The sequence below is a fragment of the Tiliqua scincoides genome, chromosome 2 (genome assembly GCF_035046505.1).
Source record: "Tiliqua scincoides isolate rTilSci1 chromosome 2, rTilSci1.hap2, whole genome shotgun sequence".
Taxonomy (NCBI): domain Eukaryota; kingdom Metazoa; phylum Chordata; class Lepidosauria; order Squamata; family Scincidae; genus Tiliqua; species Tiliqua scincoides.
Genome location: NC_089822.1, coordinates 132,718,205 through 132,739,554, shown reverse-complemented (window position 1 = coordinate 132,739,554; position 21,350 = coordinate 132,718,205). Strand labels below are relative to the sequence as shown.

At 42.5% G+C, this 21,350-nt stretch overlaps 1 protein-coding gene across 1 annotated transcript; it reads right to left on the bottom strand.

Annotated features, from left to right (window-relative positions):
• Positions 1-2,765: 2,765 nt before the first annotated feature.
• On the bottom strand, positions 2,766-19,704 carry PRIM1 (DNA primase subunit 1). The gene is made up of 13 exons (XM_066616461.1): positions 19,595-19,704; positions 18,360-18,517; positions 17,652-17,758; positions 15,720-15,793; positions 14,104-14,240; positions 12,033-12,091; positions 11,355-11,464; positions 10,221-10,327; positions 9,212-9,323; positions 7,629-7,698; positions 5,453-5,544; positions 4,747-4,845; positions 2,766-3,762 (listed from the first exon to the last, which is right to left on the bottom strand). Exons 1-13 carry the CDS (start codon positions 19,695-19,697, stop codon positions 3,743-3,745), a joined length of 1,248 nt encoding a protein of 415 aa, XP_066472558.1. The 5' UTR covers positions 19,698-19,704; the 3' UTR covers positions 2,766-3,742.
• Positions 19,705-21,350: the final 1,646 nt, after the last annotated feature.

Genomic DNA, 21,350 nt, shown 5'->3' with positions numbered 1-21,350 from the left:
CAGAGCAAGCTACGGTAACTGGGAAGGACCAATACAAGGAGCTGCAATGAGTCCCTGAAGAGAACAGCTGTCTCTTAAATAGTGTGATGCTACATGCTCATAGGCTGTACATAAAGGTTAATTTATTAATTCTATGATGCTTTTTTAAAATTATACATCTGTATGGTAGGAAGGCAGCATATGCATTTTATTTTCTAGAAGTGTTTCTCAAACTGTGGGTCAGGACCTACTCGGTGGGTCATGAGCCAATTTCAAGTGGGTCCCCATACATTTCAATATTTTATTTTTAATATATTAAACTTGATGCAACCATGGCCTGTGACCACATTGGGGAAATGTTACGGATCTGTACTTTTAACAGGCTGCCGGTGGTGCTTGCAGGACCCCTGGGCGCCTGGCAGCAAGACCAGGAACATGACACAGCGGTAGGAGGCTATAAAGCAGCCATTTTCAACCACTGTGCCATGGCTCACTGGTGTGCTGCAAATGGTCTGAAGGTGTGCCGTGGGAGTTTGACGGAGAGTCATTTATTAGTAGGGCCACTGGGAGATTTGAGCCCCCCACCAACAGCATGGTGTGCCTTGTCAATTGTCAAAAGACCGATGGTGTGCCTTGACAATTTTAGTACCTTGTCAGTGTGCTGTGAGACAAAAAAGATTGAAAATCACTGGGCTACTCTGTAGATATGCTTTTAACAATGACAGTTAATGGGGCTTACTCCTGGGCAAGTCTGGATAGGATTGCAACTTCAGATTGTCACAAATTTTCCTGCTTGGTGATGTTACTTTCGGCCATGACATCACTTCCGGTGAGTCCCATTGCTGAAAAGTTTGAGAACTGCTGTTCTAGAATACATAATCCTTACCACAGTGGTCTTCAACCTTTCTCATGCCACGACCCCAATATATAAACAAATAAATTATGTGACTGGGGACCCTACGGTTGATCCCACCCCCCCTCCGAGGCCCTATTTGCCCACTCCCTGCCATTGTAATACCCTCCCAGCACTGTTCACTGTAACTAAATATTCTTATTAGAGAACAGAAAATCTTGCCATGAAGCCTAATGAAAGCTATTTTAGCACAATTGTTAAGAACCTGAGCAGGACAGGGGAACAGTCTCCTGGTACGTGAAGGGGTACACCAGTTGCCGCCCCCTTTACCTGGTGGTGCTCTAACCCAGTTATCTTCAACCTTTTTCATTCTCCTAAGTTGCTGTGACCCCCACAACTGAGGCTTTGTTACCCTATTGGGGCCCTGACCCCAAGGCTGAAGAACACTGCCTTACAACATCCCTGTAAATCAAGATTAACTCTGTACTGCAGAAAGATAGAAGGTAGGGACTGAGGCTGGGAGAGAGGGACTTGTCTTTGTGACAAAAGAGTGATTTCAACCAGGGACTTCCCGATTCATAGCTTCCAAGATAAACTTGTCATTTTTGACTATACACCAGTTAAGAGGCATAACTGCCTAGTACTGAACCATACATTCAGTCAGTGATTTTTTTTTTTAAAGTCTCACTGCAGTCCCTTGCACTGGGAGGAATCTGTTTATGCTTAGAACTACGTCTTGGAACATCTGTGGGATGCGTCCTTCAAATTCCCTCTTAAAACCCATCTTCTCCATGAAACATTTAGCACATCTTGGTCCTCGTTTCCTACTGTAATAATCTTAAGAATGAATAATTAAAATAGCACATGCTTCCTCTATGTACCCCTTCTTCATGGGAGGCGCAACCTGGGTTGCTGCCTGATGCTGTCTTGGATCAGTTGCCTCTGTGCTACCAAAAATAAATAGAATAAACACCCCAAACCCTACTATGCTGCCATCAAAACCTGGAGGTCCACACTTCCAGATTTGACAGAAGCTTGTGTCCACTAGCCCCTCGCAATCTGTTGCTGATCTAACCCACAGCTGGTGGTACACAGATAGGACGGCAGTGCCCTGCCTCCATCATTTTTCTCTCCCTGTTGAGTCCTTTGTTTCAGTACCTAGACAATGAACTTCGTGGGGTCTTCTGACTCTATGAAGAGTGCCATGTGCAACTTTTCAGCTATATTATTCTGCCATCAATTAGCCAGGCAGGATTCTGTCTTGTATGGGCCATGAGTAAGCACACACACATAATACACAAGGTATATAAAGGAAGTCTGCCTTATGCAGATCAGAGGGGCTACATACATCCTGTAATTCTTGTACCTGAGGTAAATGATTTTTTTTTTCCTTTTCTGTAACTTCACTCTTGAGTTAACACTTCCAGATAACACACATTTTGCTAAGGCACTACACTCCCATATGTTAAATTACCCTTGTCATCTGCCCCACTAGTCACTAGTTGAAAGGCTCCAAAACTGTTCGACCACTTTGCATCAACAAGTATCATTTCACAAATCTGTTCTTTCACAAAGGTGGTATCGAGAGTTTTTTTTTTTTAAGTTATGCCTGCTTTATGTTATAGAAACAAGTGGCCACCATCATTTACTGGAGATCCAGTGTTAAAGGTGGAGGGCAGGTTTTGCCCCACCTCAGAGATGTCTACAGTTCAGCCTGTGTATGTTCCCCTACAGAAGTGGTTGCCATGGACTTCAACAGCACATGAACAAAGACTATCATATTGATGGACTGTTTGCAACTTCCCCCAATCCCCGAATACTTTTACTCATTTCTTCTATGATCATTTCAAATACACAAAGCCCTTAAAATTTATCATAAAGTATCTTTATTGTTACAATGCTGAAAAAAAAGGAAACATCATTTTGACTGTAACTTTTGCACCACACCAGTCAACCCTACAAACAATGAAGAGAGTTAAACAGACCTCAACAGCTGCCCAAAAGAGAGAGGCAGACACACAGATTTAAATAGAAACATGGAGGGGTGGGGAATAACAAATACTTGTAAGCACCACAGAGATCACAGGCAAGATCTGAGTACATGCTCAATTCCATGGGGCTTAAAAGGACCTGCCTTTGGCAGGACCAGGTCCTCAAAGTGTCAAAAATCTATTTTTAAAAAGTTACAAAACTTTACACTGGAAGAGTGAAATCCAAATGGTGTAAAGGCTGCTGCTGTAGCCAAACCAAGAAATGATTAAGAGGTAGCTGGGGAAAAAAACAAAGCACTTTTAAGTAATACATACTATCAAGGTTTGAACAGGTTCTCAGAGCAGAAATTGGGGACAAAATGAAACAGTGCTTTAGGACAGTCTCTAGTGTAGGTCTGCATGTGTGCCCTATCAATTAAAATGAAGCCTACCATAGCAGGCTATCTTGATTTCACTGTCTGCCTCAGACTGCCAAAGGAAGGGCATCATCAAGTACTTGGCAGGCCACAGTATGTGAATGGTTGGCTGTGTTCAGTTTGGTGTATCACAAGTTACTCAGATTTGTTCAAGTGCCAATGCCAGAGCTAAACGCAAATATAACTTTAAGAATGAAAACTTGTCAGATATGCAGAGAAATAATCCAGCCATTTCTTATGTCCTGGCATCACTACAATATGCTTACATTAGGTGCCTTTTTCTATATGGGCTTTGCTTTCTCTTGCTGGAACCTTCAAGGCTTGGGACTGGCTGTTTCTACTTCTAATCTCCTCTACCTTGGTAGAAGAGACCACTTTTAGCTGCTTCGATAAACGAGTGCAAGAATATGCCAAAGTTGCTAAGAACGTTGCACTGTAATTGCTCACAGGTATCCAGGTGCATGACATGGGTATGGTTACTGCCCACCACAAGTTCAAAAATCTCAGAACTCCAACTGCATGTCTAAAAGAAAGAGGAAAAGAGACCAATTTAAGCATTTTAATACATCATTCTGAAGTATCAGAAGGGCTGGGTGTCAACTTAGGGCCCAATCCTATCCAATTTTCCAGCACTAGTGCAGCCGCAATACAACCCAAAGGTAAGGGAACAAATGTTCCCATACCTTAAGGAGGTCTCTGGGACTGCCTCCCCACCACAGGATGCAGTGCATGCCCCACTGGCACGGCTGCACCGGAACTGGAAAATTAGATAGGATTGGGTCCTTACATGGTTGTCAAAATGAGAGGGGTAGAAAAGAATCCAAGGGAAAAGAAATTGTTACAATTAGAAAAGCCAAATCATCTGACAATAAATTATGAAATCTGAATAGATGTGCAGCCAGTGCGCCTACAAAGTTTATCTATTTGCTTAATGAAACTAACAAGCGTGCAACTCTTAAAGCTCTCTCTTTTGCAGCTCGAAAAGCCAAGATTAGTTCGTGAATCCTGAGCAATGATTGACTGTATAGGTGATTAATACAACTGTTATGATTTTATATGCTATATTGATTTTTGTTGCATGGATCCATTTGATCATCTATGAAACCTGGTAAGGCAATATTTTTGCTACAAGAGCAAGACTGAATCATCAGAATAACCGAGCAGAATTTCAAAGTAAGGAACAGTGGAGTTGAGATTGGTGTTCCCTGTAAGCTGTGTAGCGACATGGCTCTGTAGCGTGTAGTTTTGCAACCTGGAAGCTCAGGAATGACATATCTGGGATAGCATCATGATGCAGTCACAATACCACACACAAGAAGGGGGCAAAGGCCCCTTAAAAAAATGGTTGAGGTATGTCTTTTCAGTAAAAATGAAGTGTTCTTATCAAAGATCTTTTTAATTCCAGGTACTTGGTGGACCCCTATTAAGACTAATTCTATTCAAAGGACTAAGACTTGGGTGCCATCACATGCATGCTCAGTCATGCTCCTTCCACCTCAGCCCTTACCGCTAGCTTTATTACGTTCTTTTGTGTGAGATTTTTCCATCCCCTCCAGGAACTGTTCAAAGACTTTCACATACGGAGCCAGGCTGGTTTTCTTGTAATCTGTAAAAAGGAAAGGCCAGAACATGGCCAAAGTGCGTTGTCAATTCCATGTACATGTACAATGTGGACATGCACAAATTATTATAAAACAGAATGCAAGAGTGTGTGTCTTATTCACCACCTTTAGGGAAACCACTAGAGGGAGATATCTTTGTGGCTTACAGGCATCTAGTGACTGTTGTATCCCTCCTTTATCCCTACTGGATAATAAAAGTTTAACCAAATGTGGGCACAGTCATCTCTCATGCAAGAATCTGCCTTGATAGGCTACTGAAACAGGCTGCAAAACTATGGATGATTATTTTGAAATGTCTTTGTTGCCCGTTACAGTATGACCAAAGTTCTCTTCCGATGTTGTTGTTCCCATTTTCAGTGTACAGAGGTATAGGAAGTATGTGAGCTATGCCTGCTGAATTATCAGAAGGCAGAGGGAGAGCTGAATAAGACTTCCTGCAACTGGGGGCAAATCACTCCTTGCCTTCCTGCATGCCAAGCATAAATTTACCAGTGTTTAGTACACATAGCCCTGACAACTACAAAGAACAGCAGCACAGCAATTTTCACAACTGGGTGAAAATTTCTAGGATCTTTTGCTCTGTGCACTCACCCTTGCTCCTTCGAGGGCATTCTGGTTCCCCTTCATTTTCTTTTTCGGTCCCCTCAACGTTGCTAACTGAATCCAGTTCATGACAGAGACGACTTTTAAAAAAACAAAACACATAAGTACATTCCTACACAACTGGGAGAGAGATCATTATGTTGTCAGATGACATTCACTCCTTTTTTTATACCAGATGCATTGGTAAAAATTCCCATGTCAAGGGATTATCATGTTTTGTGACACACAAGCCGCTGTAAGATGGCATGCTTGCCCATTTCATAGACAACACATATAGCACTGGTGCTTTTGTACAGGGTGGTTGTGAACTGGCCCCTCATCCATGCTCCCAAGTGCACTCTGAAACCTACACAAAACAAATTGAAACCAGCTGAAATTGAAATTGTTTCAAAACAAATTGAACCCAGCTGAATTGCGGGTGCATAATTGTTGCATTATCGTACTCTAGGAAACTGGAGACCATTATCTCATTCAAAATGATCCAAGCCTCCCTGCTACAGCTCATTGTGTCAGTGTCAAGAATGGAAGACGGAGCTTTTAAGGTGTGTGGAATTAGCAAGATATTATTTTAAAGAAAGGTGGCTAAAAGGTTAAGTTGCAACAAAATCACTACTTTGAGTAGCCAGTCCATTGCTGTTGGGATGTTATGAGATTATACGATGAAGCACACAGGGTTGTGTACTTGGGAGCCCAGTTCATACCTGGGCTCAGTAACTAAACTTACTTTGTGGCCTAAGCTGATTTCACAGGCTGGGGTGGAACCTTGAACCATGTACTCACAAAAAAATCCCATGGAAATGCTTACTTGTTTAAGAAAATTTTCAGCAAAAAAGCAAATGACCTGAGAAAATCATTTTCTGGGTTTCAAGGCCACGTTCACCAAGTCTAGATAGGAACCCAATATTTCACCCTAAACTCTGTACACCATTAAGGGACTAAAGAAAAATATAACTAAGCTAACAACTGAAAATCCTGAAATCTACCAGGAACAAGAATATCACACTCTACTGCATGAAACAAAAAACTAAAGCAAATACCCCTGTCAAAAGCTCAAAAGAACCGTAAGCATAGTCAACTGCAACCTGCCTACAGCAGAACCTAGTTCCATCTAAATGCCGGGACAAGAACAAGAGTATTTATAGTCAGGCTTTTCTAATCAACTAGCCGCTGATCTAATCTGACCCCTAATTACTTAATTACAGTTATTACATGACTTTGTTGTTCAGTTCTTTTGAGCTTTTGGCAGGGATATTTGCCTTAGTTTTTTGTTTCATGCAGTAGAGCATGGTGTTAGCTTAGTTGTATTTTTTTATTTCCTTATAATGCTCTACAGCAGTGTTTCTCAAACTGTGGGTCAGGACCCACTAGGTGGGTTGCGAGCCAATTTCAGGTGGGTCTTCATTCATTTAAATATTTTATTTTTAATATATTAGACTTGATGCTCCCATGGTATGCGAGTGCTTTTGAGGAAATGTTACAGACCTGTACACTTAACAAGCTACTATGCATATTCTTTTAATAATTATAGTAAGTGGGACTTACTCCTGGGTGTGGTAGGATTGTAACCTAGGATTGTTAAAAATGTTCCTGCTTGATGACGTCACTTCTGGTGATGACGTCACTTCCAGTGGGTCCCGACAGATTCTCCTTCTAAAAAGTGGGTCCCAGTGCTAAATGTGTGAGAACCACTGCTCTATAGAGTTTAGGGCGAAACACTGGGTTACTATCTAGACTTGGTGAACATGGCCTTGAAACCCACAAAATCAATTTTTCATTAGGTGACAACTCCAGCCATAGAAGTTTTAGGGTCCAATCCTATCCAATTTTCCAGTGCTGGTGCTGTTGTGCCAATGGGGTATGCACTGCTTCCTGTGATGGAAAGGCAGTCACAGAGGTCTCAAGGTATGGGAACTTTTGTTCCCTTACCTTGGGACTGCACTGAGGCAGCACCGGTACTGGAAAGTTAGATAGGATTGGGCCCTTAGTTCCTACTTTAGCAGATCTCCAGTGTTACAGACTTTTGCAGTTATGGAATGATGTCATGGAACCGAACATCCTCCTCTGACTCCATACTTCGGAAGAATGTATAAACTGGCTGCTTTGGCTGCACACAAACACCCCCCCCCCCACATACAACAATAACACTGCTGCAAATGATCCATACCTTATAGTGGGAACAGCAAACGGATCAAATTCATCTAATTTCTGCAGGTCAATTGGAACAGAAATACGACCTGAGGGAGGCAAAAAAACAGTATTCTCTTCCAATGTCAAAGACAGTAAGTTGAGGAACTCACTGTTGGTTGTGAGAAATGGCCGCTTGTGCTTGCTGTTCTAGAACAAGCAACAAATCCTTTGTAGGAAGGTTCAATGCAATTCTAAGTCAGAATAACTGGCCATCTTGGGGCCTTTATGCATCCTTAATTGAATGTGTGCCTCTAACACTTTTCAGCCTTTGCTAGATATTCCTGTAGTGTGAGCCTTTATCCCCCTTCAATTCATTTTTTATACATTTTCCTCCAATTTTTAAAAAATCCAATCATTAATAATCAATACGTCATCTGGTTTTTATCTAATAAAACAAGCAATCAATTACATTTAAATGAATGTGCATGTTTGCAAGACCTAAATACAGTCAATTCTCAGTATACTCACACTCTATCCTTGTGGATTTGCTTATTTGTGGGAATGAAGAGTGTGACTTGCCTCATGCTATTCACGGTCTGTTCTTGCCTATCCACAGTCATTCTGAAGCTATCTGGGTCATTCTAAATGTATTCCAACATCCATGGTGGCAATTTTGAGACTTGTGGTGGCCACTTTAAAGCTGGGCGGTTCTGAAGCCATTTGCAACAGCCATTTTGAATCTTGCTGCGGTAATTTTAGAGCTCACTGGGTCATTCTGAAGCCATCCATGGTCATTTGAAACTATCTACCGCACCATTCTGAACGTATTCGTTGCAATTTTATTTTTCCCCTAACCCCACTGATCCTATAAGATCAGTGATTCCACATCCATGGATGTGCGCGATACCATAGTCTTTCGAGACTGAAGGTTGCGAACTAACGGTTTCCAGGAACCTAACCTTTGCGGATGCCAAAAATTGACTGTATAGATGTTTTTTAGGATATTGAAGGATATGAGATACATTTATAGTTTAACCCACAAATGCTACTTCTTGTCAGGAAAAAAGGCCATTGTTACCACTTTCTCTTTTTGCCATTCCTTATTAAAGTCACATACCAAAATGGTTTAAAAAAAAATGCAATGTGAACTTTAGCCTTTGCCTCCCAACATGGCAGATTTCTTCCACCAAAATGTACCATCAACAACCAACAATATTTTAATTATTAACTGAGTAACAAAATCCATTAAGAATTGCAGCCCTGTTATAAAACCCCCCCTCTACTTACAATTACAGAAACCGGTAAAGAAACAAGCATGTCAGGAGTGGCCCGTCTGAGGATCAATGTGACACTGCATGCTTTCAAAATCATTACACTATTATTAATCATCATGTTTGTATCCTACCCTCCAAGAAGCTCAGAGTCATGTGTATGGTGTTGTCCTTACAACAATCCAATGAACCACTTTAGGCTAAGAGAGAACAATTGGGCCAAAGTCACCCAATGAGCTTCATGGCCCAAGAGGGATTTGAACCTTCTGATACAAATCTGATATATGATGATGATAATGGATCATCATCTTCACTGAAAGAAGGTAAACTGAAGCATTATAAAACTAACCTGTTTTGGGGTGAACACTGAAGGGGCTCTTCAACAGGTGGTTGATGCCTTTGCTAACATTAATATCCAGGCGGGGAAAACAGTACTGCAACATGATCTCCCACTCAGTTTTCTTGGATATGTTCATGGAAGAGAGAGATTAGCAAGTGACAATCCTTTGGGCTTTAGTAGATCTTTTGTATGCGTTTATATATGACATTACTAGAGGGAGACAGAGTGTCCTAAAGGAGCTGTGTCATTATACTGCTGAAGAGCATACTCTACTACTGCAAAGTCAAAGACAACAGTTGTACAGAAGAACCAGCCATATGGATCAGCAAGCAGCGCTTTCACCAAATTGATCCACTAGAACAGACATATCTAACTGGCAGACATGCATTTGGCTCCCAAGAGAATCAGTCTGGCCCCTCCCAAGAGCCTGGGAATCCTTTAATGCAATTCCTGGCAGCACCAAGGGAAGTTAATTCCTGCTGTAGCAGCAACCTGGTGGTCCCTTCACATGAGTGGCTTGATGACAGAACAATGATAACGCTGGCTCCAGGTGGTGAGGAGATAGTGTTTTTATTCACACAGCCCCCACCCGCCAAGAATGGAAGATTCCCAATGCAGTGTCATTCTTACTTTGTGTAGAACAACCAAGACACTCAGAGCTGGAATAAGAACATTCTTAGTTAGCATGTGCCATCTCTCCAGGTTAAGGGGTGCCCTGGAGATGGCACTGCTCTCTTGCCAACCTGAACATTAGGAAGTCATGTTCCTAATGACTGAGTCCCTCAAAGAACACTCAGATGAACTGGCCTACAAGGAGCTTGGTGCTCAAACATACTGCTCATTTATCTTCAAAAGTTGGCCACCCAGCAACAGCAGAATTTCATTTCTTTAAAACCCAGCTATCAATTCTAACCTTTGGCTAGAAAGTAAAACCTGTCCAAGGTCCCGCGCTGGCATCCTGAAGAAACCCACCCACAAGACTCCAATGACTTACAGAGATTCTGCCCACACCACTTACCTGGCTTTTAACATCATACTTTTTCAAGTACTTTTTCAAAACTTGCCAGCGCTGGACTGAATCATGTTGCTTTCTAGAGAATTCCTGCAGAAGTTCATCTCTAACTGGTGGCCAAATTGTTAAAGAGTTTCAAGGCCAGTAGATATTTGGTGCGTAAGAACCTACAACTGGCACCCCTCTAGTGTGTGTGGGGGGGGGCTCCTTTTCCTATGAGGGCTGGCCCAAGACATACTGACACTTGAGATGGCATGCCAAATGCTGCCACCCCTTACCCAGTCTCTGCTCCTCCAGCTCTCCATGGCAGGAGGTGTAGTCTGATGGTTGAGATGTCACAGTGCCTGAACAGCTAAGCAGGAACAGCACTGTCGTGCCTCTGGAGGAGAGACTGGAAGCAAGCTGACAAAAACTGCTATAACCTATTGTGAGAGGACAGAATAGCTAGTGAGCCACCATGATGAGAGAGCGGGGGAGTGTGGAGAGGCATATAGGCATACTGCCAGAAGAGATAACCACACTGTGAAGGGAAACATCTGTAAACTGAGGATTCTGTGAGTTCCTCTCACAGAACAATATTGTAAAAACCTATTGAAAAACGGTAGCATAGGATGCGCCTGCCTGTGTAAACCACCTTGAATGCTGTGTAAAAACAGAGAAAGGTGATATATAAATACTATAAAAATGAATCTATCAATACACTCAAAGGAATCCCTACTATTGGTCGGCCTGCCATCTCAAGAGTAGTGTATAAGAACACAGAGCAGGTTGTGCCACCTAACTTATGAACTGCCTTCTCCAGAGAAGATTTATCTGGCCCACCCTAGTTCTTATCTTTAGTGGGAAGCAAAGATGAGGCAATTCAAGCAGATATTCGAACTGGAGAAATGGAACTTGTATGCTGTTGTTTTTCTGGCTGGATTTTGTTCTCATGTGCTTCTATTTTAAATTTTTTTATGATAGCTGTTTTTCTCCTGCTGCTATTGGCCACCTTAATGAAACAGCAATAGATGAATGTTTTATTAAATATGTAAAATAGGCCCTTCACTTTGAGAAACCTGGAGGCTTAAAAAGAGGTATCTTTCTCCCCCCCCCCACCACCCATGACCTTTAGGACTTTCAGGGCTCCCAAAAGGATATTCTCTGGGACCAGAGCCAAAACTTTCTCATAGCTCTCTTTACTGCCAAGTATATCTTGACCAACCAGGGCATACTCTTCAAAGTACTTCGTCACCAACTCCACTGATTCACTAGGACAGAGGAGAGAGAATTAGATATTTCTATTCTAAGATTTTTTGTATTCAAGATACATATAGCACTCAACTGCTAATACTTCACATAAGAGGTGATATTGGCACACAGAGAGGTGAGAAAAATTGCATCTGTTTAACCAAACTAGCAATTGCATATACGGTGCCAACTGACGTTCTCTTCATCAGACACCCACCATGCAAAATGTCTAGGCCAACCATTCTCAGCCTTTTTTTCTTTTCTTTTTTTACGCTATGGCCCCTCTGGAGCTCTTCTCAGGTTCCAGGAGCCCCTGTCAATATGGATCGATAAACATAAAAATCCCAACCTCACAGTTTGAAACCCTTCAAATGTGCCAAGGCTCCCCGGGGGGTCATACAGCTCCTGTTGAGAATGGCTGGTCTAGGCACATCTCCACATGCCAAAGGGGTTCACACCACAATTTAAGCAGCACTTAAGAACCAAAGATAGCTAACAAACCATTGCTTTGCAAAGCAGAATTCAGAATGAACGGCCTCACTGTGCTTGCACATGCCACACACTCTCTGGATTGTCATATCAACTGACCTGATGAAAGGGTGAATGTTATCAGAGAGGGTCACCTTCTTGATGGTGTCTTCGCCACCCTACAAAATAATATTTTGCAAAGTAAGTTGAGCTTTATGTTGGGTTTTCCTCATTTAAAGCTGCAAGTCCCCTGGAATGATAACAGAGATTCCCCAGAAGGTACGTAGTAGGGGCATTAAACTGTGCTGGATCTTCTGCCCCTCCTGAACTTTTCTTCCTTTTAATATCCTCTCCTCATCTACAAAACTGGTGCACTAAGCACTTAATTCAGCATCCGGGCCAACATGAAATCTCTCCAGCTGGCCCGGAGAAAGAGGGTGCAGCTAAAATAACAACAACAACAACAACAACTTTATTTATACCCTGCCCTTCTCCCCAAAGGGACCCAAGGCAGCTTACAATAGGTTAAAAGCAGATTAAAACATAATTTAACAAACAGATAAAAACATATTAACACATTGACAGATATCATAAAAAACAGATAAAAAACAGTAGTCAGATAAAAAGTCAGGTAAAAAGAGCATAGAGCAGCAGATTATAAAGGAATCAGGCCTGTTAAAACATACTAAAAGATGTAGAAAAGATGTTAAAAAGGCCATGAACTCAGAAGGCTTGTTTAAATAGAAGGGTCTTCAGGCCTCGCCGAAAGGTCTCAAGAGAGGGAGCCATTCTCAAGTCAAGGGGAAGGGAATTCCATAACGCTGGTGCCACTACTGAGAAGGCCCTATTTCTTGCCACTGCCCCACGTACCTCCTTAGGCGGCGGCACTTGTAAAAAGGCCTTCTCTGATGACCTAAGAGGACGAGCCGGATTGTACGGAACAGCCATCAGCAACTCCCAACCCAGTCCTACAGCTAGAACCTTGGCAAGGTAACAAAGCCCAAGACCATTTTAATGTATTTATCATGAATGTTATTATTTATAGACAATATGGGCAATATGTAAGGTGTAAGATGACCAGATTCAAAGGAGGATAGAACCTCCGCAACCTAAAGAGTGATGAGGAAAAGGGAATTTAGGCAGGTGCACTTTTCCTCTTCTCACATGACAAGCTGCACCTAACCAAGATGCACCTGCCCAAATTCCCTCTACAGACATCTCCCCATGGGAGATGTTCCTGCTGCTATCATGGATAGCAGTGAACACTATACATACTGTTGCACTGCACAAGCCCTCCACACTGCTTCTTATTAGCACTTGCTCTCCAAATTGCTTCTTGTTTGCACTTGCTTGTTAGCACTTGTCCTCTAACACGGCAAGTGCCAACAGGAAGCATGAAGCAGTCTGGAGGACTGCAAACGCCATCCCCTTTGACAGCAGCAATGGCTGCAGCAATTGAAGTGAAGCAGGAAGTAGACAGCACAGGAAGCAGCGACAGGAGGGCAAACAAAACAGATGAGTGATGAGCATAGTGGGGTGGGATTTGTGAACTGCATATAACTGAAACCACATAAAGCAAGTCCACTAGGGCGGGGCGGGGGGGACGGCACTGTATACAATTCTCAAAAGTGTGGAAAGCCTGTCTTCCTCTGGTTGCCTTAATAAAGCATAAATTGCCTTTAAGCTGAAAGATCCTTCATATTTTAAAAAAAGAGAGAAAAGAGGCCTGTGCACATTCATGGGCATCTTTTTACAATGCTATGGAGAAGATATTCTCCAGAATGCAACCACATTTTACTCTGTTGTAACATGAGTGTCTGGATGTCACAGCAGTGCAGGCCCTGAGTGAATTGTGTGCAAGTGCATATCCAACCTGTGGAGGCTAATGCAGACAGCCATTGGGTCCCTTCAGGGAGAGAGGTGGGATAGAAATATAGTAAATACTAATAAACAAAATAAATAATTTCAAATCTTTGTAGCTCTTCCCTTGTTTCCAACCACTTTCTCAAGAGTTCTGGTAATGGGGTCACTACTACTAAATGAATGCAATGTACTGCTTCCCCGTTAAAGTTCACTTCCTGTCACAGCCCTGCTCTGCCACCCTTGATACCAATGCATGCGGCCCATGGACTTAATCTCCCCTGCCCTCCAACATCAATTTCCAGCTCCTTCCTTCCCAAATATTGCACACCTTCACTACAGTGAGATATTCCACTGCTGCAGAACGGAGAGTGGAGGACCACTTCCTGACATGATCATCACACACCCAACAATGCACACCTCTGCGCCCAGAGTACACCCAGAGTCGGTGCTTGATTCCAAAATCAACTGGAAGTGCAGGAGGGAAAACAGAGAGCATAAAGTTAGCATGCAGTTTTGGCTGGGATAAATAAATAAAAACACAACATGCTATACGTGTCCACAGTACTCCATGTTCAACAATCCTGTAATGTAGGTTAGCACCGTTATCCTCATATTGCAGATGGGAACAGAATCTGACAGAACAGTGGCTTGGCTAGGGCCACTAGTGATTTGCGTAATCACGAGTGAAGTACAAATGTTTCAAATAACCTCCTAAACTTAACCTAACTCACTCGCTACCACAGTGTCATGAGTCAAGTGGGACTGCAATAAAATAAAGAACATTTCCACCATGCATTGTCAGGTGGTTCAAAATAAGCTGAGAGGGGAGGAGAAAAAGTGCCAGTGTTGACCAACTTGCAACTAACAGGCTGTGGTTTCCTACTGCAGGAGGAGGTTCAAGCTATGTGGTCTAACACTAGAAATGAAACAGAGAGCAGAAGACAGAACTCACAGGGCTACCACCATTGGTTAGAGCAGCAATTTTCAACCAGTGTTCTATGGCACATTGGTGTGTCACGAATGGTCCACAGGTGTGCCACAGGAGTTTCGGGGGAGGGTCATTTATTAGTAGGGCCATTGGGGGGGATGTGAGCTCCCCCACTGGCAGTGCAGTGTGCCTTGTCAATTGTCAAAAAACTGATGTGCGCATTGACAAATTTAGTGTTTTGTCAGTGTGCCGTGAGATGAAAAAGGTTGAAAATTCCTGGGCTAGAGTATAAAAGTAGGTTAGATACACATGAAGAGATGAAACAGCCTTAAACTAGTCAGACCTTTGGGTTCATCTAGCACAGTACCATCTACTCTGACAGACAGCGGTCTTTCCCATAGCCTGTCAAATGCAGGACTTTCTGAAGCATGTGCTCCACCACTGAGCCACCTGCCTCCCAGAACAGACTAAAGGAAGCCTCAAACTAGGAACCTCATGTGTAAAAAACCTTGACTTCCAAGCAGAACAATAAGGAAGGGGGACCTGAGGTTAAAGGAAAGAGTTCCTTCCTTGTTAGAAAGAGATGGATAAGATGCTCTCTAACAGAACCATTCCAGCCCTACAATTTGGCAACTCTGCAAAATAAGCCTGAGTTTACAACTGCTTTTCCATATATAGTTGCAACTCTGTGGAGACTGCTAGCAGCAGCAGCAGACTAGCAATAAGCAGCCTCCAACATTTTCAGAACTGGGACCCAGATTTAATCACCACCTGCAATATGGGTCTCCACTTTCTGTTCATTTTTCTCCTCCTTTCTTTTAACTGTTTGTTAGATCTGCTTGAGATCTGTTTTTTGGAGAGGGTTTTTTTTTTGTTTTGCTTATACTCCCCTGTAAGGTGCTAGATAAAATAAAGATAAGGAAAACACAATACCCCACTTTTAAGGAATTTACTCCATGTGAATCTCGAAGTAGCAAAATTAGTAACTTAAAAATAGCATGCTATAAAGCACTTACCCACAAGTGCCCGATCTATGATGCGGATAGCAATGATCATGAGTGTCCAACACTTGGAGCAGATCTCTGCAGAGCTGAAAACAGTCAAGACCTACTTCAATTCTATATGTATCGTAAAAGTTATTTCCTACATTGTGCAGAGCAGACCAAAGCAAGTACTAGAAACACACCTCCCATTATTCCAGGCAGCTTACAAAAATCATATGGAATTGCAACAAATCAGCACAACTTTAAAAAGAACAAAGCAACCCTAATAAGGTAGAAAACCTGGCAGAGAAGAGAACAGCAGAAGATAACAAGAAAGAAGTACATTAAAAGCAATGGGTTGGATTCTAACTTAACAGCAGGACAGTGCTCAGCCATCTGAAACCCTTTCCAAGAACAGAAGGAGAGTGCATGAGCAGAAGGGGCTTCCGATAACAGAGTAGCATTCTTAGATGTTAAAGAGTCCATTCTGGTAAGTCAAAAATAAAAGGTAATAAGCAAACATTCTTTTGCATTCTTTTCAGCTGCCATGTGTCTGCAAGATCAAGTGGGCTGTATATTAGTTACAAAAAATTAATGGGTACTATAGAGTCTCATTCCCATGGTCTCAGAGCTGTCACAAAGAAGGCCCTGCTCCTTCCTAGAAGTTGCCTCAATAATCAGGGTCTTTTCTGAAGATCTCAGTACTCCAGGTGTGTGTGTGTGGGGGGAGGGGTTCTACAGGGATAGGCAGTCTCACTGAACAACAAGTCTTATGGAGCCACTTGAAACCACATCCACATCATAGTTGCATCGTGCACTTGCTCAGTGGCTCACACTTGCTGTTTTGTAGTACAACAAAAATATTTCTGTCAGCAGTTTTTGGTGCTTTGAAACAATTTGTACAGCAGAGGTCTGCCTGCACGGCAAATATATGCAACCATAAGCAGGATCCAGCAGATTACGTTGTGCAGAGCAGACCAAAGCAAGTGCCAAAAACAGTTTGCAGATAAATATTTTCTGAAAGAATAAGGAATATTGGAGGACAGGGGAATTCATTCAACTCCAATTACAGGGCTAAAGGTTCAGAATGGACTGAAGTATTTGTTCTCACAAGCCTAGGTCACGTATGGATTTCAGGTTGCATAAGGCACGCTCACTTAGAGGTAAATCCCACTGAACACAATAAGATTTACCACCAAGTTCATAAGATTCGTTTCCATGCATAGAATCAAGCTGTCTCTGGCCACTAGCACAAGTTGCTTGGGAAAAAAAAAAAGATTAGATAAATTAAATCAAGGATAGGCCCATGAATTGCTCTTTGTCATGGTATTATACTTTTAAGGAATTAAAAACAAATAAATTCAGTTATTTGTAAGCTGCATTGGAATTCTGTTGTGGCAGAACTGGGGCCTTGAGATTTTAATAATAAATGTACGATAGTCAGGAATGGAAGCTCCATGTTTAGAGTTGACGTACCTCCAATTATCAGATGTGAGACAAAAAAGGGGGTGGTGGTTTTCATCATCTTGCTTATTTACAGTCTTTCTGGGTGCACCACATTGTGTGTTATCAGAGAGAGAGAGAACATTTAGCCTGATAGACCTTCAATCTGACCCAGAAGAAAAATCTGTACTTTCTTCCAAGCTGCAGGAAAACTAGCTCTCTGACTACCAAAGAGTCCTTCAGACATTTATCAAACACTATTTATCAAACACTATTGGGGGACAGAAACTGCCCACACATACTCTACTGTACCAAAATAAATCAAATAAAAAGCAAGTTTCTAGTCCAAGACACATAACAAAACAAACAGGAAGTATCTTTGGAAGCTGAGTAGGATTAAGAGTAATGGATTATTACATACTCAATACATATAACTGTTTTAGCCCCATTACAATATCTTCCTCATTACCAGAATGGCTATATAATCCCAGTCATTCTTCTAAAAATGGATAACAAAAATACCTGCAGCATCGTCTGACATCATCATAATCTGTCATGTCTATGTCAAACACCAGTTCTTTCTCTTGTGCCTGGAAGGCACCCATATGCACAGTGTTGCGCTGAATGGGCTGTAGAGAGAAAAAAATGGAACAAATATGACTTAAAAATACTGTAATAAATTGCTTACAATAACTTGGAACATAATTCCATTGTCTCATAACATTTAGTTTCTACTAAAATGATGCCTCACCATTATTTGATAATATTTGATCATATTTAAATTACCATTCTGGTAATGAGCCAGTTTATTAACTGTTTATTAATTTTATTTTTTTATTTTTATTAGTTTATTAATTTATTAAATTTTTATTAGTTTATTAATGAGCTTTTTGTTTATTAACCTCTATAAAGCATCACACAAGTAATAAAAGTATACTTTAAAAGGTAAATAAAAAACAAGCTGGAAATGATGAATGACAAGTGTCTGCTGATGAGGATTCAAGAGGGAATAGTCTTAAATAGAGTTGGGTTAATATTTCAGAAGAGTAATGAAGCAATGGAACAAGCTATAGTGAGACCCCCATTTTAGAGGGCATTTTGTAAGAAAAGTTTGCATCCATTTGAAACTTAATGCTATTTTAAAATAGCAGTAAGCTCACATAATGAAGAGGCATGGTTTCAAAAATCCTTTCCATTTTCATAATTAGATTGTTCTGCACTGTTTCATACCCTGTGTGAATACACAGCTCCAATGTCAATTTTGTAAGGGCACATTTTCTGGATCTCTTTCTCCAATTCCTGGGGGCTGTTAAAAGACTGGTACCGCACATAGATGTCATCGTGAAGCGTGAATGAGAACTCCCGCCGCTGGAAGTAATTCTTCAACACTGAAAAAGAAGGCAAAAGATCACATTCTAGTTATATGAGGAGACTGACTGACAAATCAGGGAGGCCTGGGTTTGAATCCCATCTCTGTCACAGACCTGGTAACTGACCATAGGCAAGTTATGGTGGTCTCAACCTTGGCCCCTCATCTGTTATATGGGGAGAATAAATCTGACCTATATTCCAAGTTTGTTGGAAAGGCTACAAAACAATATATATGTAATGTTTTGCAAGCCTAAGCATATTTACTCACAAGTAAACTGAAGCAATGTATGGTTGGCTCATAAGAAGAACCCTGCTGGATCAGGTCATAGGCCCATCTAGTCCAGCTTCCTGTATCTCACAGTGGCACACCACTAGGCTCAAAGTCTAGTATTCCTGTATCGTAACAGCAGTCAGTCAGATGCTTTGGGAAGCTTTGACCAAGGCGACATCTACCCATCCGTTTTGGTCCCTGTATCTGGAAATCCGGTTACAAGGTTTCCCCCACCCCGCGCAGCTCAAATTACAGCTGCAATCCTATGCAATTTCCTGGAAATATGCTCCATTCCTGCTCAGTCCACATTTGATGCAACATTGGGTAGAAATGGCTTAAACACAGTGAAGCCTACTTCTGAGTAAGCATGCATACGATTCCATTGCGAAGCCTCAGAGCAATGATTTTCAGCCTTTTTCGTCACACGGCACACTGACAAGGAACTAAAATTGTCAAGGCACACCATCAGTCTTTGGACAATTGGCAAGGCACACCTTGCTGGTGGTGGGGGGCTCATATCCCCAATGGTCCTATTAATAAATGATCCTCCACCGAACTCCCGCAGCACACCTGGGGACCATTTGCGGCACACCAGTGTGCCATGGCACAGTGGTTGAAAACAGTTGCCTTAGAGGCTGCAATTCTAGACACAACTCCCTGGGGGTAAGCCCCATTGAACCCAATGGGACTTACTTCTGATTAAATGGGCTTGTGCTTTCAATGACCCTCTCCCTCTACATTCTAGTGCTGCACCCTGCAGACCTGTCATTCAGCTTCTTCCCAATGCACAGAGTCCCCCCAGCACCACCACATCTTTCCTTACCATCACCATAACGCAGCCACTTTCCATAAAGAGCGAAGGGGAAGATGCGGCGGTAGTAAAGCGGGAGCAGATCAGGCAAAGAAGCCGGATCGAACCCTGCCATGTCCGAAGCAAAGATCGAACGCGGGAAAAATCAGGCTCCCTCTTCCTATTCTCCAACAGCCAATCAGAAGAGGCTCCCACCTTACACAGTGTAGTTGGCTCAGGGCTCGCGGGAGTTGTAGTTGTGATGAAGATTGCTGGTCTTCAAAGCATCCTCTGAGGACCTCCTGTGGTTGAATTTGTAATTTCTGTAAAGAGGCTTCTCCAGGCTCAAACTTGCCTGTGTAAACTTAACTACATGGTCTGATCTGGGAATTATGGCCCCCCCACCCGAAATGGGAGGAAGGGAGATGCCTCTCCTCTCCCTGCCATTTCCAGTGGGGAGGAAGATTTCAACTGCATGGCACTGAACATGGCACAACCAGTGCCCATGAGAGGGGAGTAAATTGTACCTGAGCTCACGCTCAAAAGGGAGCCAAAGGACCTCACATTTTCCTATCTCACTCAGATTCACTGCTCACATGGTATGTTGGGGGTGCTACCACAAGTGTGCAGTGGTGGATGCTGCCACAAGCCATATGTGCTGGGCAAGGAATGCATACACAACACTCCTTGACAGTGTCAAATCTGGGAGGGAACTGGCCTGCTACAGTAGCTCTTTGGCTTGTGGATCTGCTAACCATGAAGGAGTGTAGAGGAGCTCAGCTGCGGGGCTACGGCTGCTGCAGAATTTATGTTTTGGTGCAAACAAGACACTTTCCATTCTAGTGTGAGTCTAAATATGATGCTCATTTCCTGCAATGATTTTCTATATTTGAAAGATTTTAGAGAGAAACCTAAAAGTGTTTTTGGTTTTCTGTATTCCTGTATCTAGCTGCCGACACCGTGAGCGTGGGTAAACTTGGTAGACCTATGCTTCAAAGACTTTCCTGGCTGTCACCACCCTCAACCACCCTGTTTTGCCCCCTCCCCACCCCTGTCACCACTCTCCCTCTCCCCCTTTGGGGAGACTTTGTACCCCCTGATAAAATTCCTCTATGAGGTCCTGGGCACAACAGTCAGCATGTTGCCGGCATTTATTCACATTTTTATACCATCCTTTCTCTAAGCAGCTCACGCTGATATACATGGTTCCTTCACTCCTTTTGTCTTCACAACAACCCTGTGAGAAAGGCGAAGCTGAGCGATAGTGACTGGCGGGTCATCCAGGAAGCTTTGTGGCTGAGTGGGGATTTGAATCTGGATCTTCCTGGTTGAAGTCCAACTCCAGAACCATTAAGCATAAGCCTGAGATACTAAAAATCAGTTCTCAGCAGGCCTGCACAATTTGTAAGCCACCAAGCAGAATGCAGTGTACCAGTCATATGTTGTGACCTGTCAAGGGCTTAACAACCCCACTATTTTTGCAGTCTGAACAGACAATAACAATGGAGGTTGTTCAAGTGGGGGGCATATGGCCAGGTGGCTGAGTTTGCCTTGGTAAAATGTGCATGCCAACAATCTGCTTTTAAACTTTGTGAAGCTTGCATTTCAGGTTGCGTGATGCAAAATGCAATGGCATGTACTATTGCATGCACTTTTCGTGTGCATTGGGAGCTTTTCCTTCTTTTGGTTTTTGTTTTCCTAGTGTGTGAGCAAATGCATTGTTTGCAAAGTCACACTAAGCTTTTGTTCAATTGTCTATAGGCCCAATCCTATCTAATTTTCCAGTGCT